At 42.3% G+C, this 27,360-nt stretch overlaps 1 protein-coding gene and 1 long non-coding RNA gene across 2 annotated transcripts in view; one reads left to right on the plus strand and one right to left on the minus strand.

Annotated features, from left to right (window-relative positions):
* Positions 1–2,675: 2,675 nt before the first annotated feature.
* The window catches only part of PDILT (protein disulfide isomerase like, testis expressed), a 41,075-nt gene continuing 16,390 nt past the window's right edge, over positions 2,676–27,360 (minus strand). The window contains exons 3-11 of the mRNA XM_043915601.1: positions 23,812–23,945; positions 22,363–22,500; positions 18,191–18,301; positions 17,984–18,109; positions 12,762–12,959; positions 9,250–9,370; positions 7,036–7,214; positions 3,855–3,944; positions 2,676–3,048 (exon numbers count right to left, since the gene is read on the minus strand). Coding sequence (XP_043771536.1) covers positions 2,818–3,048; positions 3,855–3,944; positions 7,036–7,214; positions 9,250–9,370; positions 12,762–12,959; positions 17,984–18,109; positions 18,191–18,301; positions 22,363–22,500; positions 23,812–23,945 — 1,328 coding nt within the window. The 3' untranslated portion in view covers positions 2,676–2,817. The remainder of the gene's footprint in view (positions 3,049–3,854; positions 3,945–7,035; positions 7,215–9,249; positions 9,371–12,761; positions 12,960–17,983; positions 18,110–18,190; positions 18,302–22,362; positions 22,501–23,811; positions 23,946–27,360) is intronic.
* Positions 8,239–23,787, plus strand: LOC122702095. Its single transcript, XR_006343183.1, has 3 exons — positions 8,239–8,322; positions 8,630–8,725; positions 23,668–23,787. It is a non-coding gene; the product is annotated as an uncharacterized LOC122702095 (long non-coding RNA).

Below are 27,360 nucleotides of genomic sequence, written 5' to 3' on the forward strand. Positions count from 1 at the left end.
TTATTCTTTTCTGAACTGCTTGTATCCTTTGCCCGTTTCCTCCCCCCCCCCCATATGAATGTTTTTTTCCCTTTGCTATAACTTAAGAAGAAAATAAAGGTTCTTAATATTTTTTTCTCAATCCTAGATGGTGAATGTCATTTCTGGTTGGTGAACATGAGGCTCTGTCAAAACCTAAGTCTGGGTGTCTTTAATGGATTAAAGATGGAGCTCCAGGTAGCTCCTGAAGCTGTCTGAGCAGAGATCTCGGGTAGGAAAATAGGGAGTTTGGGCTGAGACTATTCTTAAGTCTAATAGCCAACCACATTATTTAAGCTTTTGTGTTTGATGCTTTTACATCTTGAACCTTTGGTGATTCTGGAGGGATTGCCCCACTGAGGGTGAACTAGAGGTAGCATTGGAGATACACCTCGCTACCTCTAGGAACATCATATTCCTGAAAGCATGCCTTTCATATGCAAAACAGTCTAGATCCTTCACCCAAGCTCTCCTCTGTCAAGCTCACACTCAGGACCAGATACCAGATAACTAGGGACAATTTTCCAAGTCCCAGAGCCTACTGACATTATTCCAGCTAGCCAATCCTAAATCTGCTTACCTTGCCTCTTCTGTTCCTTCCTATGGAAACCACAATAAAGGCTACATTTTCAGATTATAGTCAGGTTTCCCCCTTGCTTCCTCTGCCCTCTGACCAACCCTAACACTTTCCTATGTGCCCCCCTCATGGCATGACATATACCCTCCTCTTAGAATCTGAGAGTATAATAAACTATCTTTTGATGACAGTTATCTCCTGATCTGTTGCCCTTGTCATACCTGAATTATAATAAAATCTGTATTTTAAAACAGTAAACATCAACTTCATTTAACACAACTGGATCATCTTGTGGTATTTCTCTAATCAGCTTTTTCCACTCTTTGTTCTTCCCACCCTCCCCCCTCCCACCCACCCCACACACTCAATGATGACATGGCATACTTCATTGGAATCATTAAGCCATGCCTCCCACATCTTCTCCATCTACCTGCCTCTGGACTCATCTTCCTCATCCCCTTCTCCTTTCATAGAGACAATATCCTTCTGTAAAAGGTCTTTCTCTCCCTGTATGCTCTAATGACCTCCCAGCAGAGAGTCATCACCTGCCCTATCTACCCACACTGTATTTACCCATCTGAGCCCCCACTTCCTAAGGCCCCACTGCATCTGGGGGACAGGCAAGTAGCACATCCATTTTCTGGCTCACGGCCAGTCAGGAGCTCTGTTCCATGTGATTTAGTTCCACGTGATTTCCTAGCAGCACCCGGGGACCCCTCCTTCAACTGGCAGCCACATGGCTTTAAGGTTGAAGCAGGTGAGCTTGGAATCGTGTCTTGAATACTAACACCTGCTCCTGCCAGGGCAACTGGTTCAGGTGAGTTCCAGGGCCCCAGGCTGTTCCCTGCTTGGTCTGGATGACAAGGCCCAGTTTGGGGAAGGAGAGACTGGGGCACTGGCTATTGAGGCCTGATAAAATACAATCAGCCTTTGTGTTACATAATGGGAAGGCTGTGGAGAGGCCCGGGTGGTTTGTGTAGACCTTAGTCCCTAAAATATTATGCCCTCCTTTTACCAAGAGGAGGTCTGTTATACATGAATTAAGTGAATGTCACAAACCAGCAGCGTGAATATGAATGACCTCGTAATATGTTTATGTCCTAATCCCCAGAACCTGTAAATGTTACCTTACATGGCAAAAGGGACTTTGTGGGTATAATTAAGATCGGCATCTTGAGACCAGATTATCTGGGCAGGCCCAGTGCAATTACAGTGATGCTTATGAGAGAGATACATGAAGAATTAGAGGAAGCAAGAAGAGTGAGGATGGAAGCAAATGGTCAGAGTTCTTTGAGGAAGAAATCATGAAAGGCAGGTCGCCACTAGAAGCTAGAAAAATGGGATAGTACCATGAGCTCTCATGATACGGCTTTTTAAAAGATCACTTTAACAGCTTTAGAGAATGTGGATTGTGTGTATGTGTGTTGGGGGGGCTTCGAGGTACAAAGCAGCAGTAGAGGGACCAATTGGAAGACTTCTGTGGCTGAGACTGGTGGTTGGAGATGGGGAATAGTGGATGGAATCACTTGGAAGGAAATAGGAGTCATGTGGTTTGGTGGAGTTACTTTTATGGTAATAAAAGGAAAGAAGGGACTTGAGGGTTAGCCTAGCATGTGGTTGCTTACGAGAATGGGTCATTTTGAGATGTGAAAGACTAGGGAGAGATTTTGGATCGAATCTCTTTCCTACTGTGCTACAATGAAGCATAAAAAGATCATTCCACCTCTTTGAAAGCATCAGCTACCATCTCTGGGGATCCCAATGTGGTAGTGGTGATGGTGATGTATGCACCACCTGTGGAGTGAGATTGCCCAGAATCATTTTTCAAGGACTTTCTAGCCTTGTGATCCTGCCTGGTTGTTCAACCTCTCTTTGCCTCAGTTTCCTCATCTGAAAAATGGGGATGATGAAACCTAGCTCTCAGTGAGGCTGTGAGAACTAAGCGAATGCCCAGCATGTTGTAAACACTCATTAAATGCTACTATTATGGCTTCCCTTGCAGCCCTATCTGAATTCGAGGCCAAACAGCTCTTCTAAGGCAACACCAAGCAGAGAAAAAGAGATAATGAGTGACACGGGGCCAAAGACATTCAAGGGCTTTTATTATCCAGCCTCCACCCACCTACCACAATGATATAGAATTTTATTTGGAGTAGATCCACTCAGAAAATGATGCCAGGGTCTGGAAAATGGGCACCCTCTCTTCCTGGCTCTGGAGAGCCTTACAGTTCTTCCTTCACTCTTGGTTCCTTCCCCTGTGTTGGAGGTTCCTTTGGCTCAGCTGCCTTCTCCTCCTCAGCCTTTTCTTTCTGCTCAGCTGCCCCTTCGAATTTGGTCACATTCTCCAACTCAGGCAAATTCCTTTCTGGTAGCTCTTTCTTCATAAAAGCTTCCTCCTTTTCCCCCGCTAACACCTCCTTTTCTGTCTCTTCACTTTCCTCAATAGAGAGTAGCTATTTAAGAAAAGAAGAGTGAGAGGGAGAAAGGGTTGGAGGAGGAAAAATAGAGGCAAGAATTATGCAGTAATTGTCATTGTACTGCCAAGCAGCCTTTCGCTGCTCTAAGCCCAGAGATGCCGTTGCCCCAGGCCTGGCTACTGAGATTCTTCCCAGGACATGTGCTAGGACTACTAAAGACCTGGTATTATTAATAATACTTTCTTTGCAAGCTGAGAAGGTGTTAGCTGAGAGCTGTGGAGCAGTCACTGCCCCTCCGTGGGGAAATGCCTGCTTGGGAATGAAGCAAACAGGAAAAGAGAGATGGGGAGACAGAAAATGACTCTGAGCTTCAGAATCCACCCACATTTGATGTTCTCCCAGTTATAGAGGATAAATTCCCATTGCTGCTTAAGCCAAACAGTGCTATAGTTTCTGACATTTGCAACTGAAAGGGTCCTAACTAACACAGATGACCCCTTCCAGCAGACGGCCTTACTGAGGCATGGCCAGAATTAGGAGGGAATGAAGATTGTAGAACGATGTCAGGGCACCGGAGCCCATCAGGACACGTGGTTAAGCTCTCGAGAATAGTGGACCTAGGGGAGCAGCTTAGGAGCTGTGTGAGACCTTGTCCTTCTCTGTGTCTCATTTCTGCCTTTCTAGTAGCATGTGTCCTTGAAATAAAGTCATCCAACCTGGATCCAGCCTCCATTCTCTCCCATAAGATTATAGAACCCTTGGCACCCTCTTTCCTAATCTACTGAGCTCTTGATGGTTCTGTGTGGGACAGAATGGTCTAGGGTACTGCTGCTTCACCTTACCTCATCTTCATCCTCAATCTGGATCTTGATTTGACTTTCCAGGAAGTCAGAAAAGCCTTTCAGGGTATATTCACCGTTATACTGTACATCCTAGGAAGAAAATGGAGCAGAGTTGAAATGGTAGCCCCTTCCCGCAGGATACTCAGGGATTGCTCCACAGGCAAATCCGGAGTCAAATTCTTAACAACCTGAGCGCAGTGAGCAAGTTCCTTAACTTCTCTGAGCTTTCATTACCATAAGAATAAGGAAATATCCTCCATCATAAGGCTGTGATGTAGTTGTTCAGAGCAAGAACTACGGGGCCACAGTGTTGGGGCTCAAACCCTGGCTTCATCACTTTGCAGTGTTGTCTGGAAGCTTAAATACTCTGTGACTCAGTTTCCTTAACTGTAACATGAAGTCCCTCTCTCACGGTGTTGTTATGTGGATTTAACGAGTTACTATGTGAAAAGGAGGCTTCCCTGGTGGCTCAGAGGTAAATCTGCCTTCAATGCAGGAGACCTGTGTTCTATTCCTGGGCTGGGAAGAGCCCCTGGAGAAAAAAAAAAAGGCAATCCACTCCAGTACTCTTGTTTGGGAAATCTCATGGACAGAGAAGCCTGGTGGGCTTACAGTCCATGGGGTCGCAAACAACATGCAAAAGGCACTTAAAATAATGCCTGACTCATAGGAGCACTATATATATCTATATGCTATTTTATTATTAAAGATTAAGAATATTTGTTTTACAAAGTGTCTGGCATATGTTCTTGCTCAGCTATCACTAGCTTCCTTTCCTTTTTCAGTCTTTAAGAAGATTAGGAAACTGCTTATTGCCCTCTGGCTGTCTAAACTCCTTTTCAGACAACTGAAGATCTGAACCAGTTCCATCCACCTTTCAATCTAGCCTCATTTTCCGTGTGCATCTTCTATACCAGGACGATGACATCTCTTTCAAAGTTCTGTGGTGAGCCTTCTGCCTGCCCCCTTGTTTATATATGCTCCCTACTTATAATTCACACACTTCTGATTTAAATCCCTACCATTCTTTAAAGTGTCATATTTTCATGAAGACTTCCAGCCATACCTGCCCTCCCGAATCTGCCCTATTTAATGCCAGTTGCATTTGGAGATGAGGCTATACCATGACTTTCAGTTCAGTTCAGTTCAGTCGCTCAGTCGCGTCCAACTCTTTGCGACTCCATGAACCGCAGCATGCCAGGCCTCCCTGTCCATCACCAACTCCCGGAGTTTACCCAAACTCATGTCCATTGAGTCGGTGATGCCATCTAACCATCACATCCTCTGTCGTCCCCTTCTCCTCCCGCCTTCAATCTTTCCCAGCATCAGGGTCTTTTCAAATGAGTCAGCTCTTCGCATCAGGTGACCAAAATATTGGAGTTTCAGCTTCAACATCAGTCCTTCCAATGAACACCCAGGACTGATTTCCTCCAGGATGGATTGGTTGGATCTCTTTGCAGTCCAAGGGACTCTCAAGAGTCTTCTCCAACACCACAGTTCAAAAGCATCAATTCTACACTCAGCTTTCTTTATAGTCCAACTCTCACATCCATACATGACCACAGGAAAAACCATAGCCTTGACTAGATGGATCTTTGTTGACAAAGTAATGTCTCTACTTTTTAATATGCTATCTATATTGGTCATAACTGTCCTTCCAAGGAGTAAACTGTCTTTTAATTTCATGGCTGCAATCACCATCTGCAGTGATTTTGGAGCCCCCAAAAATAAAGTCAGCCATTGTTTACACTGTTTCCCCATCTATTTGCCATGAAGTGATGCCATGATCTTTGTTTTCTGAATGTTGAGCTTTAAGCCAACTTTTTCACTCTCCTCTTTCACTTTCATCAAGAGGCTCTTTAGTTCTTCTTCACTTTCTGCCATAAGGGTGGTGTCATCTGTATATCTGAGGTTATTGATATTTCTCCTGGTGGTCTTGATTCCAGCTTGTGCTTCTTCCAGCCCAGCATTTCTCATGATGTACTCTGCATATAAGTTAAATAATCAGGGTGACAATATGCAGCCTTGACATACTCCTTTTTCTATTTGGAACCAGTCTGTTGTTCCATGTCCAGTTCTAACTGTTGCTTCCTGACCTGCATACAGGTTTCTCAAGAAGCAAGTCAGGTGGTCTGGTATTCCCATCTCTTTAAGAATTTTCCACAGTTTATTGTGATCCACTCAGTCAGAGGTTTTGGCATAGTCAATAAAGCAGAAATAGATGTTTTTCTGGAACTCTTTTGCTTTTATGATGATCCAGCGAATGTTGGCAATTTGATCTCTGGTTCCTCTGCCTTTTCTAAAACCAGCTTGAACATCTGGAAGTTCATAGTTCACGTATTGCTGAAGCCTGGCTTGGAGAATTTTGAGCATTACTTAGCTAGCGTGTGAGATGAGTGCAATTGTGCGGTAGTTTGAGCATTCTTTGGGATTGCCTTTCTTTGGGATTGGAATGAAAACTGACCTTTTCCAGTCCTGTGGCCACTGCTGAGTTTTCCAAGTTTGCTGACATATTGTGTGCAGCACTTTCCCAGCATTGTCTTTTAGGATTTGAAATAGCTCAACTGGAATTCCATCACCGCCACTGTGAAGTATCATTCACAGTGATACTTCCTAAGGCCCACTTGACTTCACATTCCATGACTTTACCCAACACTTAATCATACTCTTCTTGGGACCAAAGACCTTGGCTTGTGATTCTTTGACGTTCTTCCCCACATACCAAAGTAGCATGAAGTATGTGTTCCATGAACACTGGTGATGTTCAATGGCTCTAAAGCCAAAGTGTAAAGTACTTAATTGTCTCCATCATGCAGTCTTCCTTCTTCTGGTACCACCCCACCCCCAATATTCACATGGTGACTCCTCCTGCCTTATTCCATATAGTCTGAGTCAAGCTCAGCTCTAATACCAGAGGGAACCATTTGACCTAGGCCTGACCATCAAAACACCCACATCCTCTTTGCCCCAATGATTGGGTTAGGAGGACCCAATCAGACTGAGTTGGGAATTTTCTGAAAGCTAGTGGAAATTATTCTCTAACTTGAATATGAAAAGTTAATAGGAGTTGGAGCTAAGAATGAAGTTGATTTGGTAAAAGGTAGAGATGGAGACTGAGAGACACTGAGTCCTTGACAATAATATAACATTTCCAGTTATGTGAATCCCAAGAGCCCCTCACTTTTTGAGAGTCAGCGGGGAAGAGTCTGAAGAAGGGGTACCGGTCCTGGTATGTCAGCTGAATATCATTTGCCGTGATGTCGATCTTGGCGATGGTGACTGTGGAGTGGTTTTGATACTTTCTGCCCAACTCTTCCAACACTGGGAATAGCACCATGCACTTCTGGGACCAGGGTGCATCTGAAAAAGAAGGGCCATCACTCAAGCTCACACTCATAAAGACCCTGAAAGCCACACTCCCCCATAGACACCATCACTGTGCTCCACTAATGGTCTGCTGCCATGCAAATTGCACTCCCTGTCTCTTTTAAAGTATGTTAGGTTATCTTGGGCTTCCCTGGTAGCTCAGTTGATAAAGAAACCACCTGCAATGCAGAAGACCCTGATTTGATTCCTGGGTTGGGAAGATCCCCTGGAGAAGGGATAGGCTACCCACGCCAGTATTCTTGGACTTCCCTTGTGGCTCAGCTGGTAAAGAATCCACCTGCAATGTGGGATACCAGGGTTCGATCCCTGGGTTGGGACAATCCCCTGGAGAAGGGAATGGCTACCCACTCCAGTATGCTGGCCTGGAGAATGGGGTCACAAAGAGTCAGACACAACTGAGCAACATTCACTTTCACTTACTTCATTTAGGTTATCTTACATTTCAGCTATAGTATCTGGTCATCACTATATAAACTAGAAAAAAAATAATAACCTAGTCCCCTTCCACTCAGGCATTAACATGTTGGGACATTTTCTTCCATTCTCTAATTTCCCTTTAACATTTCCTTCCATCCAGCTGAACAGGAAAACCAAACCAAGAAAAAAATATTTGTGTTCTGCCAAAAAGTGTGTGTATTTGTGTATGTGAGAGAGAGCACAAGAGTTTTCCAACAGCAGTTAAGCTTAGAGCTCAAGGTCACTTAATGATTTAAGCAGAGAAAGTGGGATTAGCAGGCAGGCTGCTTTGACTTGTGACCACTGTATCACACCCCTTTCAGTCCCATGGAGAGTACACCCAGGAAGTGAAGACTTCCTGCAGACTATAAACACCTGACTCTGTGGATGAATGTCCATTTCAATGAGAGTTTTAAAGGCCTGCATAATGTAACCTGATCCTTGTTTCACCCTCTAGGAAATGATGGCATCAGACCTGGATTTGAATTTTTTGTCTTGCAGCTTACTTGCTATGTGATCTGGGGTAAAGTAATTCATTTCTCTGAGGCTAGGTTCTCTGATCTGTATCATGGGGAAATCCACTGTACCTTCCCAAGAGGCTTGGTTAGAGGAGGAATGAGAACAGGTATATAAACAGCAAACTCATCAGTGCTCAATAAATATTAACTCCTCCTGTTAAGTAAAAGAGGGATCCGAAGTCACTGCATTACCACCCTTCTCTGTGTCTCAGGATGAAAGAGAAGATCCCTTGGCTTTGGCTTTCACATGCAAATCAGAAACAATGGAGGAAGAGCAACAGTCCTCTTGACTATGAAAATAATCAAAATTATGATTATGATTATTATGAAAATAATCAATAATATGATTATGGAAATAATTGTAACAGGGAAAATAATGGCAATAGTACCTGACTTTTTTTTTTTTTTTTTTAGTACCTGACTTTTATCATGTGCTTACAAGATGCCAGACACTGTTCCAGGTCTTTTACATGCATGACGTGAGTCTTCATTTTGGTTGCTCCAACTCAGGTGTGTTAAATATGGGCTATTTGATGTTACTTAACTTATACTGGTACAGTAGTTACCCATGTAGCCACTGGATTCAGACTGACTAGGTTTCAATCCCTTACTTACTTAAGGTTACCCACTAGCTGCATAACTTTAGTAAAGTTTCACTTCCCTGGGACTCTGTTTACTCACCTGTTAGGTGAGAGCAATAAAGTAGCTACTTTCAAAAGCAAGGTGTGAGGATTGAGTGAGATAGCATAGAGACTGACAGTGCAGTCTAGCATTCAGCGTCAGCCATCAGTGTTACTGTTGTTACAAATAGCCACAGGCTTCGATTGTGTGAAAGCTATTCCACACACTTCAAGAATTTGATCTGGGGGGAGCGTTGCTTTGTAGCTGATAGCATCTTGATGGATGTCTGAAGACCATTCTTGGCATGATGCTTTGATAGGATTTGGAGATTTGGGCACCCAAGAATTCAGGAACCTACACTTGAAAAAGTAACGTTGGAGCCAGTGCCTCGTGGCCTCTGCAGAGATACTCACAGAACATCACAAACACGTCCCTTTCCTTGTCAAACACCACAACGTTGAAGTTCTTCCCAACAAGCTGCTTAACCAGCCCCTGGTCCCAGTAATTTGGAATTTCTTCACTGGATAGATGTTTCTAGGAAATAGACGAGACATTTTAACAGTCTCCAGAAACAGGTTGGCAATTGGGGTCCCCTGGCTGGAAACAATAGAAAATTCTCTCTTGTTTTTACAGCAGCCTTGGGAAAGCGTTTGAAATGCTAAGAAAGGTCATGAGCTAAATGTGCAACCTGGATTGTCCAGGGCACTGGAGTCAGAGGGCTGAGGAGGCAGCAGAGTCCCAAACCAGGGTGGATTCCAGAATTCCGAATACATGATTCTTAGAATTCTTAGATGAGAGTGGATTTCACATCATTAACATTTAACCTAGTCTATGTCCCTTCTCCCAAAAATATAGCTGTCCTCAATTATCCCAAGAATCAAACTAAGATCATTTATGTCACCTATAAAATATATATTATACTTTGCATCCTGCCCCCTTCTCCATGCTCATCATTCTTCCCTTGCTTTCTTCAGCCACACTGGTCTATTCACTCAAAGGGCTAGCCTTCTTCCCACTTTCTTATTCCCATGCTCCCTTCTCTATCAGAATTATCCCTAACTCAGATTTGTCTTTCAGAATGACGTCAAAGGAAGATTTCCCTGACTCTCTCCCAGGCTAGGTCACAGCCCTGCTTTCATAAATTCTCATAATACTTGGTACTTTTCCTGTATCACTTATTTACCATTTATATTTATTTTATGGTTATGTGATTAATGTGTCCCTATCTCAGTGGATGGAATGTCCCAAAGGACTTTTCTTCCCTTATCACTGAGTACCACTGAGTACTGGACATCATGAGACCTCAGTCAATATTGTGAACAAATGAAAAAATGAACTCAGTTCTTGCTTCTCTTTGAAGGAGGTGATGAAAAATTCCAGAACATATATTTTTCTTTGCAACCATTGTTTTCTGAACAGCTCTTGAATTCACACCTTTCTGTCTGCACTGCTACTGCTGTGGCCAGGTAGCTTTCATCTCTCCTCTAGGTCACTGTTATTACAGTGTCCTCTCTTTATCTCCTCCTAATCCTCTTCACACCTTTGTTCTCCTAAAAGCAGGTTCTACTTTCACCAGGCGCATGTGGCTTCCCGTTGCTCTTAGAATACCAAATCCTTAATATGCTTACAAGTCCTTGCTGGGTGGTCTTTGCCCAACTCACCAGCCTTGTCACCTACAATAGCTTCCCTCATCCCTACCCCCACCTCTGGAAAGCACCTGAAGATTCCTTGTGAGGGAGCATAAAAAGAATGGGGACTGGATGTGCTTCCCTCATCCCTACCCCCACCTCTGGAAAGGACCTGAAGATTCCTTGTGAGGGAGCATAAAAAGAATTGGGACTGGATGTGAGGGATGGGAAATAGAGAAAATGATGGAGAATTAGCAATGGGCCAGATCAGACTCATGACATCTTATAGGTCAGATGAAAGATGCTACTCTTTGTTCCAAGAACACAAGAGGATGTGCTGGTCCTTGAGAGGAAGACAAACACCTCCTGAGATATAACCAGCATGAGAAAAAGAGGACAGGCAGAGCTCCAAGTAGATCTGCAGATGTGGTGATAGAAAATGAGAGGCCCCTGTCTGAAAACTTCTATTTTCTTAATGATATATTAGAACACTCAGCTCAGACTGAAAGGAGGAATGAGGTTGAGGAGAAATAGACTCCAAGATTAAGAGAATGAACACATTAAGTGAAATTTCTATAAATGTCAGAACATTTCTAAGAGCCCACAGGAGGTTTGGTTTGTGACTCCATGAAGCCAGCCTGCCTCAGGGTGATGTTCTTTTTCTCCAGGATTGGCCGGGAAACAGTAGGAAAGTTAAGTGGGTTCAACTGGAGTTGTGATTTTGCCTGGGAAATGCTACAGGATGTAGAGGAGGTAGAAGGTGGAAGGGATGGAGGAGTTAAGGGAATCATCATCAGAGCGATGGACATGGAATCCAAGTTAACAAAGAAGGGCACTAAAGCGATTAAGAAATGAGATCAGGAGACTGGAACCATGAAAAGGGTAAGGGGTTGTAGCCATGTGGCTACTAGAGATGGGAACCGAGAGGACAGGAAGGGTGAAATCAGGCTTTCAGAGGGGCTGCCATCTCTAGAGTATGGCCATAAGAGCAGGTGGCTGAGAGGGTATGGACACACCATAACTGGAGAAGAGATGAGGGTTTTGGATATTGACAGCTCTGTAAATGAAGACAGAATAGGGGTGGAGGGCATGCCTGCATCCTCAGAAAGTGAAAGGGAAGTGATCAGAACAGCCACGGGAGGCAGGAGCTGGTGGTCTAAAGTCCAAAGGCATGGAATCTAAAGAATTTGGAGTTTTTAAACGCAGGAGGAGGAGAAATGGTTTAGAAGTGGCATGGAGGACACCAGTCTTACCAACTGGTGTGTGACAATGCTGTACATAAAAGTCAGCTTTCATTTGAGGCTACAGAGGAAGCAGTGTTTGTGGGGGATGGACATTAGTAGAGGGAGCCTTCCAAAATATGGTTATCATACGTTCCTGTTTGCCTGCAGTGTCCCAATTTATTCCTGCCATTTAGAATACTTCCAAAGAATGCTCCCGTTACTCTCAAAAGTGTCCGCATTTGGAAAAATAAATAATATGATCACCTAACTCAGCAGAAAGTAACTCAGAAGGGCGGTTGAGGATATAGCAAGAGCTAAATAAATAGCAGGTGGTTATGTAATGGGGCAACATAGTGTTTGTAGCCCTCTTTTTGAAGCCTCTCCTCCTGAGTCCCTGAAGCTCTTTGAGGTTAAGTCCTGTTTGCTCCATATATGCCACCCCATCTTCTCCCCCAAGCAAGCATCTACCCTGTGCCCAAGTAAATCTTTCACTTTAGAGTCTGAAAGAAGAATAAGAACCTACTTTGAGAGGATGCCAGGCTGGGAGTGCTTATTTCAACTGGAGATTCCTATAGAGAAAATGTCTTGATTTTAAGAATAACAAATTAATGGTGGAATTATAAGGTCAGGACACATGAAAATTTGAATAGATTTGAGATGGGGAGATGCAGGTATTTCATCACAGGAACCGTAAGATTGACCTTTCCATTCAGATGACCAAAGCCAGCAGACTGACAGAAAAATGATTATTTTGAGGACCTCCCTGGTGGCACAGTGGATAAGAATCTGCCTGCCAATGCAGGGGACATGGGTTCGATCACTGGTCAAGGAAGATTCCACATGCTTCAGGGCAACTAAGATTGTGCACCACAACTACTGAAGCCAAGCTTGCCTAAGAACCTTTATCGGGAAATAAGAGAAGCCAACACAATGAGAAGCCTGAGCATCACAATGAAGAGTCGGCACCGCTTACTGACAACTAGAGAAAGCCTAAGTGAAACAATGAAGACCCAGCACAGCCAAAAAAGAATTATTGTGAGGTTCTGAATAAATGTTATCCAAGGACAGGCTTACCTTAGCCTTTCTACTCAGGAAGCTCTGGCCGAAACGCTGGAGGTTTTCGTAGGTTATTTCCTCGAAAGGCATTTTGTACCTCGCATCGGAGCTTAAGTTTAGGATTTGGATACATGGGACATCGACATCTGAGATCTGGAAGTATTTGAAGACACGTCTATTTCTGGGCACATCTGTATCCACAAGGATGAAAAGGATCTGCCAAATCAAATGAAACCCATGTCTGTCTGGACTGGAGGTATGAAAAGGGTGAGGGGGAGAAACTGTGGGGAGCTACGGGAGGGCACTTGTAGTAGCAGTAGTTTGAGTTGAGTTGCTCAGTCATATCCGACTCTTTGTAACCCCATGGACTATAGCCCGTCAGGTTCCTCTGTCCATGGAATTCTCCAGGCAAGAATACTGGAGTGGGTAGCCATTCCCTTCTCCGGGGGGTCTTCCTGACCCAGAGACAGAATCCGAGTCCCCTGCATTGCAGGCAGATTCTTGACTGTCTGGGCCACCAGGGAAGCCTGGAAAGGCACTTAATGAAATGCAGAGAGCAGTGTCTATGGAGCACCTCTGTAAAGGCTCCTTTCCATCAGGTGCAGTCCTGAACATCGCTGCATAGACAGGCATGAGCTGTCATCCTGGTTTCACCATCCTTGTGCAAGACAGCATTCATGCAACTGCAGGAAGTCAGGAGGTCCTGAGCTTTCATCTCAGTTCCTTGGGCAAAACAGTAACTTCCCCTCCATGTGCTACAGTTTTTCTAATCTGTAAATGATCATTATAATAGTATCCGCATTACAGGGTTGCTGTGAGAATGAAATAGGACACTGTATATAAAAGGCTTAGTTCAGTGACTGGGAGGTAGAAATTGCTCAGTACATGTCAACTCATTATTATTGTAAATTATTCTTCCATCTAGGAAATTCATAACTCATTCAACGATGCATTCTACACCTATTTGCGGAGTGGCTACTAGGAATTTTACTAAGTACTGGGGAAACAAGGTAGACAAAACTCATGCCTTCATGGAGCTCACGTTCTAGTGGAGAAGACAGGCAAGAAATGAGTAAAGAAATTAGTCGATTAGATAGCAATGAGTGAGTGCCAACTGGATAATGAGACAGGGCATGGTGAGAGAGTGACTGCACAGATAGGGTGACATGGGGCTCAATATTTTGTAAGAAGGTCAGGAAGCGTATCTGAGGGGGTGACATCTGAGCTTGGATCTGAGTGATGAGTAACTAGTCAGGGGAGCACTTATTTAAGCAGTGAAAACTGTCACTGAAAAGGCCTGGGTGGGGGGATGGGGAATGCTTAGAGTGTTCTAGAACAGATAGGCAGCCCAGTGTGGCTACAGCACCATGAGGGAGAGAGTCATGGGAGATGGTGAGAGATGAGGTCAGATCTACAGTGAGGAGCTGGGGGTTGATATGAAAGAGATGAGAAGTTGCTGAGGATAATAAGCCAGAGTGTGACATGGTGATAATTTTAAAAGACCACTCTGGTTGTAGATAAGAAGGAAGTGTGGAAGAAGGAGACCATTTAGAGGCTCTTGAAGACCCTGGATTTGGACATTCTCAGGTCATTCATGATTCAAAATATTAACAGTCCTACTGTGTGTCAGACAGTCTTCCAGGTGCTGGGGAGAGAGTGAAAAACAAAGTGGACATATTAAAACCACGTATATTTTCAATAGACATTTGTTAGAGGAGAACAAGATAAGGGGCATGACCTGTTGGAATAATATGTATGCAACTGCATCTCTTTGCCTCAAAAATGGAGCACAATCAATGAATGACATTCAGCAAGCTTGCTAAATGGGATAAAGGCAATCAACAACCTCAATCTTTTGATACATGCCAAAATAAATTCCATCTAGATTAAAGAGATAAATTAAAAAATTAATCTAGAAGAATTATGGCTAAGCAATTATGCTTCCCTGGTGGCTCAGTGGTAAAGAATCTGCCTGATGATTCAGGAGATGTGCATTCAATCCCTGGGTCAGGAAGATTCCCCTGGAGAAGAAAATGGCAACCTACTTCAGTATTCTTGCTGGGAGAGTTCAAGGGCAGAAAAGCCTGGGGGGCTACAGTCCATGGGGTCAAAAGAGAGTCGGATATGACTTAGCGACTTGTTGTACACTAGCTCAGTCATGCACAACTCTTTGCCACCCCCATGGACTACAGCACACCAGACTTTCCTGTCCTTCACCATCTCCTGGAGTTTGCTCAAACTTATATCCATTTAATCAGTCATGCCATTGAACCATCTCATCCTCTGTCATTGCCTTCTCCTCCTGCCTTCAATCTTTCCCAGCATCAGGGTCTTTTCAATGAATCTATGAATCAGCTCTTCACATCAGATGGCCAGAGTATTGGAGCTTCAGTTTCAGCATCAGTCCTTCCAATGAATATTTAGGGTTGAGTTCCTTTAGAAATGACTGGTTTGATCTCCTTGCTGTTCAAGGGCCTCTCAAGAGTCTTCTCCAACACCACAGGTCAAAAGTATCAATTCATCGGTGCTCAGCTTTTTTTATTGTCCAGCTCTCACATCCATACATGACTACAGGAAAAACCATAGCTTTGACTATACAGACCTTTGTCAGCAAAGTGATGTCTCTACTTTTTTAATACACTGTCTAGGTCTGTCATTGCTTTTTTTCCAAGGAGCAAGCGTCTTTTAGTTTCATGGCTGCAGTTACTATCCACAGTGATTTTGGAGCCCAGAAAATAAAGTCTTTCACTGTTTCCATTGTTTCCCCATCTATTTGCCATGAAGTGATGGGACCGGATGCCATGATTTTAGTTTTCTGAATGTTGAGTTGTAAGCTAGCTTTTCCACTCTCCTCTTTCACCTTCATCAAGAGGCTTTTTATTTCCTGTTCACTTTCTTCCATAAGGGTGGTGTCATCTTTGTATCTGAGGTTGTTGATATTTATCCTGGCAATCTTGATTCTGGCTTGTGCTTCATCTAGCCTGGCATTTCTCATGATGCACTCTCTCTGCATATAAGTTAAATAAGCAGGATGACAATATATAGCCTTGAAGTACTCCTTTCTCAATTTTGAACTAGTCAGTTGTTCCATGTACAGGTCTAACTGTTGCTCCTTGACCTACGTACAAGTATCTCACGAGGTAGGTCAGGTGGTCTGGTATTCCCATCTTTTTAAGAATTTTCCACTGTTTGTTGAGATCTACACAGTCAAAAGATTTAGCACAGTTAATTAAACAGGAATAGATGTTTTTCTAGAACTCTCTTGCTTTTTCTATGATCCAGAGGATGTTGGAAGTTCGATCTCTGGTAAATCTGCCTTTTCTAAATCCAGCTTGAACATCTAGAAGTTCTCAGTTCACATATTGTTGAAGCCTACCTTGAAGGATTTTGAGCATTACTTTGCTAGTATGTGAAATGAGTGCCATTGTGCAACAGTTTGAATATTCTTTGGTATTGCCCTTTTTGGGATTGGAATGAAAACTGCCATTTTCCAGTCCTGTGGCCACTGCTGAGTCTTCCAAATTTGCTGGCATGTTGAGTGCAGCACTTTCCCAGCATCATCTTTTAGGATTTGAAATAGCTCAACTGGAATTCCATCACCTCCTCTAGCTTTGTTCGCAGTGATGCTTCCTAAGGCCCACTTGACTTCACACTCCAGCATGTCTGGCTCTAGGTGAGTGATCACACCATCGTGGTTATCTGGGTCATTAAGATCTTTTTTGCATAGATCTTGTGTATTCTTGCCACTTCTTCTTACTGTCTTCTGTTTCTGTTAGGTCCATATCATTTCTGTCCTTTATTGTGTCTATCTTTGCATGAAATGTTCCTTTGGTATCTATAATTTTCTTGAAGAGATCTCTAGTCTTTCCCATTCTATTGTTTTCTTCTATTTTTTTTTTTTTTGCATTGTTCACTTAAGAAAGCTTTCTTCTCTCTCCTTGCTATTCTCTGAAACTCTGCAATCAGATGGGTATGTTTTCTTTTTCTGCTTTGTCTTTCATTTCTCTTAGTGACTAAGCAACAACAAATTGACCATTATAACAAAAATAGTGGAAAAGCAATCAGATTGTAATCAATTTAATTACATAAAAAATCTAAGTTAAAATTGAATAAACCAGGAATGTACTGCTTCTCAGGTTGTGCTAGGGATAAAGAACCCACCTGCCAATGCAGGAGACATAAGACAGGCAGGTTGGATCCCTGGGTTGGAAAGATTCCCTGGAGAAGGAACTGGCAAGCCACTCCAGCATTCTTGCCTGTGAAATCCCATGGACAGAGGAGCCTGGAGGTCTGCAGTCCATGGGTCGCAATGAGTAGGACACGACTAAGCACATGTGTATGTGTGCATGCATACACACACACACATATACACACACACAGAGGAATGTATTTACAACAGATGTTTCTGTAATTAGAACAACTTTCCTGGAGAATAATGAGGTGGGGTGTAGCATGGACTTTAAATATGTGCGTGCATAGTGGCTTTATTATGTGTTCATTTGAGTCTTCAAAGTTTTTAATTGTTTTGTTTAAATTTCAGAATAATTTTCTTACCTTACTTCTTTATAAAAATAAAGAGGAAAAGGAAGTAAATAGCCTCCATAATCCAGATGGAGGTAACTACATAAATATGGATATAATACTTAGGAAACACTGATGTGTTTCTAATGATAATAAAAGTAAGCACTGTTTATTGTACATTTGCTCACTGCTTTACATAAAACACTTCTAATTCTTGTTCTAATTCCCCGTTTTTCACTGAAAGTGACTGAGCCTGAGACATTAAACTCATCTAAGACAAAATCACTTGTAAGAGGAAGAGAATTTGCACCGAAGCCTGTTGATGCTGAATCCTAGAACCCCAGCAACTGCTGTCTGTACTGTTTCACATCTTCAGGCTTTTCACAGCCCCTGACCTCAGGTCTTGACTTCCCCTCTCCTCCAGGCCAAATTCTAGCCGTAGTGCAGTCACCCACTCTTAGCAGAGCTTGGTCCATCAAAAAAAAAAGCCGAAACAATCATGTTACCATAGTAGACTTCTTAAGAAAAAGCAAAGCTTTGGTGAGAAAGAGACACTGGGCCAGAAGAAGACTGCAAATCAGGAAAGTGGTATGCAAACGAATATGCCAATTCTTCTTAGATTCATTTACAATCAGCAAAGCAGATGGATGGCATCAGGGTCTACAGGACTTTGATTCCTATACGAAGAACCCTAAAAAGCAGTGGCAACTTCCACAAACCTTATTTTGGAATATCTTCGATGCCAACTTGTAATGCTGCATTATCATACGAAATGACTCGGAGCTTTTGGAGACAAAGAGCAACATGTGATTCAGGATGTTCAATTCGTAAATCAGATCCCTATTCTGAAATTAAAAAGAAAACAAGTCATTCTGTGCACACAGCTACCGAAGCTACCCTCCTCCTGAGACCCTTTGCTCACGGACCTCAGTGTTGTATTCAATGACAAAATCTGTGAGTTGTTCTTTTATGAGTTTATTGAGGATTTGTTTGTTGACATTGTCATTAATAAGCTCCTGGCGGTTCACAATTCTTCCCTTGGACAAAAGAAGAAAAACATTAGAGGGCAGTAGCATCCATGACATAACCACTTAGTAAATGTAAATAGCACAATTTTCACCTTGGATAAAAGGGAAACACCATGGTAACAGGTGTGACATATAATCTAGATACTTAATAAATATAGACATCCAAGCAGACTAACCTGAGGGTGGAATATGGGTATGGGGAAGCCATGAAAACCTCTGGTCTACAGAGCAGGGAGTATAGATGACTGATAGCCCCATCTGCCTTTCTCTGAAATCTTGTCAATGTATTTGTGCTGATGCTGAGGAGTTTTTCACACACTGCTCCTAACCAATGAATTTTTCAAGGATACCAAGGCAAGCCCATTTCTGGGAGATGCAGGACTTTTCTTATGGAGGACTTTGATGAACTTTCTTAGGATTACACTGCAATCAAAGACTTCCATTTCACCTTCCTTCCTTCCAAGGGTCAGATCTGCATCATGGTCTGATAAGTTTCCCCAGCTCCCTCTCTGTTTTCCTTCACAGGCATTTCCCCTAATTTTTGCATGACTAATCCTGCTTAATGACTGCTTCTCAGAAGGACCTGGATTAACACAGGAAATTATATAAATTCTCTGTAGCACAGGATCAAAGTCTGTGGAGGAAGGAGAAAAAAGTAGCCATCTCCTAATTTCTCTCTACTCCATCTCCTTCTCTACATCTGTACCAATTCCAACCTCTAGTCCATACATATTCCCTGGGTTCCTACAATAGTTTCCTAATAGTCTTCCCACTTATTCCCCTGCTTCCCTTCAATCTGTCCCCTAAAGTTCAGCCAGAGTGATGTTGCAACTCTTTCTTTTTTTTTTCCCCATTTATTATTAGTTGGAGGCTAATTACTTTACAATATTGTAGTGGTTTTTGCCATACATTGACATGAATCAGCCATGGATTTACACGTATTCCCCATCCCGATCCCCCCCCCACCTCCCTCCCCACCCCATCCCTCTGGGTCTTCCTAGTGCACCAGCCCCGAGCACTTGTCTCATGCATCCAACCTGGGCTGGTGATCTGTTTCACCCTGGATAGTATACTTGTTTCAGTGCTGTTCTCTCAGAACATCCCACCCTCGCCTTCTCCCACAGAGTCCAAAAGTCTGTTCTGTACATCTGTGTCTCTTTTTCTGTTTTGCATATAGGGTTATCGTTACCATCTTTCTAAATTCCATATATATGTGTTGGTATACTGTATTGGTCTTTATCTTTCTGGCTTACAGAAGGAGCATACCTCAACATATTAAAAGCTATATATGACAAACCCACAGCAAGCATTACTCTCAATGGTGAAAAATTGAAAGCATTTCCCCTAAAATCAGGAACAAGACAAGGGTACCCACTCTCACCACTACTATTCAACATAGTTTTGGAAGTTTTGGCCACAGCAATCAGAGAAGAAAAAGAAGTAAAAGGAATCCAGATAGGAAAAGAAGAAGTGAAACTCTCCCTGTTTGCAGATGACATGATCCTCTACATAGAAAACCCTAAAGACTCTACCAGAAAATTACTAGAGCTAATAAATGAATATAGTAAAGTTGCAGGATATAAAATTAACATGACTCTTTCTTAAACATAAGCCCTGTTGTCCTCTAGATACAGCCTACTCTCCTGTCTGGTTGTAATAGTAGTTTAATAATACTAATTAAACTTACGGAGAGCTCAAGTTGTACCAGCCACAGTTCTAAACATGTTGTATGTATTAACTCATTTAATCCTCATAACATCTCATTGAGCCATATACTATTATTTTGCCCATTTTATAGTTGAGAAAATTGAGGCACAGAGGAGTGAAGTGACTTGCCCGGGGTTGTTAAGCTAGATGTGGAGCTAAGTAAGACGTGGAGCCAAAATTCCAGTTCAGGCAATCTGACTCTAGTGCCCATGTTCTTAACCATTAACATAGACCAAATCTCTCTTAAATGCAATGCCAAGTTTGCTGTTTTGTTTTTTATTTTGTGACTGGGTTTGTTCTGCAGAGGGCTTCCCTGGTAGCTCAGCTTGTAAAGAATCTACTTGCACTGTGGGAGACCTGGGTTTGATCCCTGGGTTGGGAAGATCCCCTGGAGAAGGGAACAGCTACCCACTCCAGTATTCTAGCCTGGAGAATTCCATGGACTGTGTAGTCCACGGGGTTGCAAAGAGTTGGACATGACTGAGTGACCTTCACTTATTCTTCAGAATTTAACATTTTTTTGTATGGTCCAAATTTATCAGTGGTTTCTTTTCCTATTTTCTAGGGTTTCTGTCATGCTTCATAAAGGGACTCTTCCCCTCCCTCCAAGGTTACAAAGCAAATTCTCCTATGGCATTTCTAGTCTTTCAACTAGTTTCATTGTTATATTTTTAAATTAAGGGTCAATCTGAAATTTAATTTGGTGGCAGGAATGACATGGATTTAGCTTTAGCTTTCTTTTTTCAAATGGCTACCCAATTCTCTCAATGCTAGTCTGAATAACATAGTCTGCCTACTAGTCTAAAGTATCATCTTTTTTAAATACTAAATTTCAGTATGCATTTGGATCTACTTCTGGACTCTATGTTGGAAGAGTCTGGACTCTCCATTCAAAAACACAAATCAGGTTATTTTATTCTCTAGCTTGGAATCTTTCAGTGACTTCCATGGGCCTAAGTCAAACACAGTGGCTCACAGTCTTCCCTATGAGAAGTCAACCAGCATCTGGATCTTTTCATCTACTTCCTGTGTGGCCTTGAGCAAGTAACCTAACCTCTCTGAGCCATGTCTTTAAGTTATATGGTTATTGTAAGGATTTAGTGTTGTGTAGGGAGGGAATAATGCATATTCCAGGAACCAAACTACAGAGTCTAAAGTGACACTTCAGTAGAATTTTCTGAGATGATGGATTTGCTCTGTAAATCAATGATATTAAATATAGTAGCCACTATCTACTAATAGCTAGTTTGATTGAAGAACTAAAATTTTAATGTTAAATAGTCACATGTGATTAGTGGTTGCTGCATTGAACAGCTCAGATTTAGATCCCAGAGAGGGAGAGGAGGAAAGTTTGTAATAGAGGTTAGACTGTGGAAAGCCTTGTGGGCCGCATCAAAGACTCATATTTATCCTAACAATTATAGGAAGCTGTTAAAGGGCTTTCAATTAGAAGGAGAAAAATAACAATCAGATTTTAATTTTGAAAAGATATCTCTTTAGAGGATGAGATAAAATGTGGTAGACCAGTTGAATGTATGTGGCACTAGGCTGTGGGATATGAATGGTCACTTGATCTATGATGGTAGCAGTAGAAAGAAGTGGACAGATTCATGGAATATTTTAAATTTAAAAATCAGTGGGATTGAGCTGATGGATTGGTTAGGAGGGATGGAAAAGAGGGAGGTGTTAGAATGATGCCTAGGTGTTCTGATTTTGTTTACAGAGGAGTTGGGAGTGATGGTGACATCTCACTATGAGATGATCACATTTCCCTAGGATTCATGATGTTGAACATTTGTATTGTGTTCATGTGCCATGTGTATGTCTTCTTTGATAAAAATGCCTATTTTTATTTATAACTGAGAAGATAATAAAAGAAATTTTTTTGAACTTCACTTTTCTTCAGTGACTGCTGGGTGGAATAAATGTTTATGCTATTCACAAAAAGAGAGAGAGAATACCAGAAGAGGATTTGGAAGGGAGATCATGACTTTAGGCTTGACCATGTTGAGACATCTGGTGATGGATTTAAAGGCCTGGAGATTAGAGAAGTCTGGCTGGAGATGGAGATTTGTAAATCATGGGTATATCGATTGATGGGGAAGCTTGGATGTACCAGAAGAAAATGCAGGGCAGAAGACCGAGCCTTAATTAATGGCATTTACTGGTTAAGGAAAGGAGGAGCTCCCAATGGGAAATGGCTGGAAAGGTCAGAGAAACGTCTAGAGACTGATTTCCCAGAAACCAACTGGTCAATGCCACTTAGTTCACAAGTGCAGAACCAGAATTTACACCCAAAGCCCATGCATGGTTCATTATTTTGAACTAGAGACCCCTCACTAGCAATAAAACTCAAGTCTTACCTTTTTGAACACTATAACACTGTCAAGGGTGACATGGTAACGCCCAATGGCATGTCTAATCAATATCGCTCCAAACGTTAGCTCTGGAAAGTCTTTGATCATATCATAGAACAACTCCGCTACTTCTTCCTCTAAGTCCTATTTGGGAAGAGATGTTTGATGAGGCTTCAACAGAAAGCAGAACGTCTGGCAATTTTAAGGACAGGGTGAAAATGGTGACTAACTCATCTCTTCACCTTTCCAAGTTCTGTGGTTTTGGTAGGCTACCTAAATCCACCTTCATGGATGTTTCATACCCAGAATACTTCTATGGCTACACTGCTGCTGCTGCTGCTGCTAAGTCACATCAGTCGTGTCCGACTCTGTGCGACCCCATAGGCTGCAGCCTACCAGGCTCCTCCATCCATGGGATTCTCCAGGCAAGAGTACTGGAGTGGGTTGTCATTGCCTTCTCCTCTATGGCTATGACTAAGGCCAAAATAGTCAAATCCACAGAGATAAACAGAGAGAATTGATAAACTTGACCTTTTCCAAGTATGAGGGTGAAGGCTGTACTAACACAGTTGTTGAGACTCTTTATTAATAACATTTAGTCCTTAAATGGGCTTCCCTGGTGGCTCAGATGGTAAAGAATCTGCCTGCAAGGTGGGAGACCTGGTTTCAATCCCTGGGTTGGGAAGATCCCCTGGAGGAGGGTATGGCAACCTACTCCAATATTCTTGCCTGGAGAATCCCCATGGACAGAGGAGCCTGGCAGACTATAGTCAGTGGGGTTGCAAAGAGTTGGACACAACTGAGTGACTAAGCACACATGCACACACAGTCCTTAATTGCCTTCAGAAGAAGCCATTGATTTAATCACGTGTAGTAGCAAATATGAACTTCATATTAAGATATGACTGTAGTTTCAGCCTTCATTCTTTAGCTTGAAAGAAAATTGCAGCCAAAAACAATGTCAAAATGTAAAATGGAAGAGAAAAAAGTACAAATTCTTCCCGTGTATAAATAAATATAACCCCAAAGTTCTGATTTCTACTCAGAAAAAGGGAGGAGTCATCAAAGTTATAGGAAATGAACAAAGATGTATAAGAAACTCATTCTCCAAAAGCAAGGGCAATTTGAAAATCATTTATTATTCGTTGATGTTCTAAGTGGACCTCAAAAAGATAAGTTATACTATCAAAACTAGTTCAAAATATATTAATCGCCTCTTCTCTCTTCCCATTACTGTCTGCCTTTGTAGTTAGCTCCTCCTGCCTTTCACTTGTTCAGCTTCCACTTTTTCTTTATTTTTTATCCTTCCAGTTTTCCCAGAAAACCACTCATTGAAAAAGGAAGAATGGGCATGGATTTAACCTAAATGGAAGACCTCTCTTCACCCCACCCACCCTCCCAGACACAGAATCCTTAGCAACTGAGAAGCCCCCTCCCACCTCTTGAATGCAGTACCTGGAAGAAACCGACGATGACCAAGGGCCTGGAATTCACAAATTCTGCTATCTCACTGCTGTCAGAGAACAGAAATGCTTTCTGGCTAATTTGTCTTCTCAACCAAACAACCAAGGCAGTAGATTCAACCACTCCTGGAGAGAGAGGTACAATTAAATGGATCCCACAGAAGTTTCCCCTTGAACTGGAGCAAGGCCTATCTTCCCCAAGTTAAATGAGTAGCAACTGCTTGCCTTAGATTCCCACCCCTTGAAAGCCAAGGTCAATTCTTCCTCTCTTCCTCAACCTGAGGCCCAAGGATGTAAACTTTAATAACAACTAAACTTTACTGAACACTTACCAAGGACCAGGCACTATGCTGAGCATTTTGCATGTATTACATCTCCATGGTAACCCTATGGGATACATATTGAGGTTTCAACTTGCTGTTGGCTACCCCACTAGTGAACCTGGGAATCAAACCCAGGAGGAAGCATGCCCAGCCGTGTTTTTTTATTCACCATTCAAAGTGAGATGGATTTATTTTTTAAAACATAAAAATTTTAAAGGTAAATAAAAAGACCAGCTAGTTCTGCACCCTCAGGAAAATTCCATTATCTCCCTGTGTCTCCCATTCCTTTGCTGAGACATGGATGTCCTCTAAGGTCATCGATCCTGACTTCCATTTCTCAGCTATCATATAGGAAATGCCAAGCATACAGAAAGCTTCTAAAATTGAGACACATCTACCATATCTGGGAGACATAATAGTCTGCCAAAATGTACACAAGGCTACAAATGGACTGTGCTTGCTAGGATCATGGATGTTATATAATGGCAGGTAATTAAAATATTTTCTGTCAAAGACTAATAGAATAGAACGGATCATTTAAAATGAATTTATGAGCTAGAGCAATGTTAGTTGTGATTTGCTTTGTATGACATAAAAAGGCCTTTATTCCCTCATGATTCATTCCCTCACTCATTCATTCATTTGATAAATATGCATTGGAGTGCTGTGTTAGAGTGCTGTGTTTGGTCCTGGGGATAAAATGGTGAACAGAAATAAGACCTTGCCTCTGCTATGCAGCTCTCATTCTGTTGAGGAAGATAATTGTCAAATAACTGCATAAAAAAGTATGTAATCACAGCCAAAGTTAGCATTGAAAAGCAAAATTCTGTGGCCCAGTAGAAAAGATACATGACCTACACTGTGAAGTTGAGGAGGAAATCCTGGAGGAAATCCCTTATGAGCTGAAAACTGAAGGATACATAGGAGTTAACAGGAAGCAGCTAGAGAAGGAAAGGCAGAGAAAACAGGCTGTGCAAAGGCCCTGTGGCAGGAGGAATTGCAGCCTGGGGCTTGAGGAATGCACACTGAGTTGCTAAATTGTCTGAAAAAGACATTATTGTTAAATTGACTGAAAAGGGCACTGAGGGTCTTTACTTACCTTTCCTAAGAACATCAGGCCTTTAAAAAATTTCTAATGAAGTATGTTTACGTGGAGAAAGGTACACAAATTATAATATACAGTTTGACTGTTCATAAAATGAACAGACATGTGCAAATACCACCCAGATAAAGAAATAGAAAATTATCAGCCCCTTAGAAGTCCCCATGTGCCCCCTCCAAGCCTCTACCCTACTGTCACCTAGAGGTAACTATAAGTGACAATTATCCTAGCTTCTAACAGCTTGTTCTTGAACTGCATATAAACAGAGTCACACAGTATATGTTTGAGGATCTGGCTTCAGTGCACATGTGAGATTCCTCCATGTTGTACTTTGAGATTCATTCCCACTGCTGTGTAGCACTCTGTTGTGTGAATGACTTATTTATCCATTCCTTATTAATGGGCATTTGGTTTGTTTACAGGTTGGGGCTGTTAAGAATTAATTCTTGGGCATGTCTCTAGGGGCACATTATATGCACTTCTGTTGGGTACATGCCCAAGAGAAGAATTTCTGGTCATGGGGACACAATGTCCAGCTTCAGTAGATACAGATTAGGCCATTAAAAAAGTCACGGTGAGTCAGGCCTCTGAAAGTTCATAAGAGGATGATGTGGTGGTTTCAAGGAACAGAGTGGGTGGGGAGGCATTATGTCGTCCTCAGACCATGGTTAGACTCACAGCAGTCATCCCCCCCCAACGCAGATACCAGCCCAAGGTTAAGATTCTATTTTCACAGTGGTCCAAGCCATCTTTTAGGAAGATAGAGCCTCACATCATGAAAAAAAAAAAAAAAAAACAACTTTCTCCTAAAGGCTTTGCCTGAAAAAGTTATTTTTTTTAAGTGACCTGAAAGAAATTAGCTTAGAAATTCTGAAAATACCAAAAAAGGTGAATAAAATCCCTCCAAATGAGTTTGCATTTCAGGTCATCAGAACCCTTGCTCTGATTTCCCTCTGTGCTACCCTCTCTCTGAGTCCACACTCCAGTCATACCCTTGTCTTCCAGCACACCGGGCTTGGGATCCACCAGTCCCTCTGCCTGGACTGTCCTTTCCTCTCAGCTCTCAAGTGCATCTCATCCTGCCTATTTAATCCTCAGTTTGGTCTTTTCCTACTCTCCTTTCAATCATTCTCTGTATTATGACCTGTTGTATTTTCTTCACTGAATCTGTTTCTGAGGTTATGAGTTTTTGCTAACTTTCTCAGTAGCTCCTGAGGGATAACAGAATATGCCACCTCAAATTCTACTACTTGGGCATATTATTTTGAATTAAAGGTACTTGAGAAACAGCCTGTGCAAAAAAGATGTTCTGACTCTTCTTTATCCCTCTGAAAGCAGGAAATAAATCTCCCATGTGGCGGTACCATCCCAATACTAGCAGGATAGATGACATCCTTATTACCACTCATAGGGATTTAAGGTCAAGAAGGCTATATAAACAAACCTGGTTACTTCCTCACTAATTTTCTACCCCAAGCTCCAACCCCTTTTTTCTTGTCAATTGTTCACAACTTTATTGTTTCTTTGTCTAAAAGATATAAAATCTAGCTACTTTGATCACTTCTTTTTAGCCTCAAATCTTTGGGACTCCTGTACATATGAAATTAATTTTTCTTTCGTTAATCTCTCTTATGTAAATTTAATTATTAGACCACCCAAAGAACCTCGAAGGGAAGAAAGGAAAAGTTTTCCTCCCCCTACATCTTGTGATGTCTGGTTCATAGTAGGTGCTCAGGAAATCATGGAATGAATGAACGAGGTGAATGAATCATTAGACAACTCTGTTTGAGGGAACTTGATCTTGAACCCTCTTCTCTAGGATGGATGAACTCCACTTGGCCCCCTGGGCCCCATGGGACTGAGATAGCTCTGAACCTGGCAAACAGTTTGTTTTTGAGTGTCGGGCACTGTCCCTGCTATGCGGGTGCCTCTCCTGTTGCTCGGCTCTGAGCCAGAGGACACAGTGACAACTGAGGTGTGAATGTTGTGTCAATAATTAACTGGGGCCGTCACTCTGCTGCATATTTCCAGGCACAAGCTGTGAATGCATCATTAATTGAGGGCCTGGAGGCAGCCTGAATCTCCCTCCCTCAAAGGAGATGGTCAAAGCCAAGTC

This window comes from Cervus elaphus, chromosome 10 (assembly GCF_910594005.1).
Source record: "Cervus elaphus chromosome 10, mCerEla1.1, whole genome shotgun sequence".
NCBI lineage: Eukaryota > Metazoa > Chordata > Mammalia > Artiodactyla > Cervidae > Cervus > Cervus elaphus.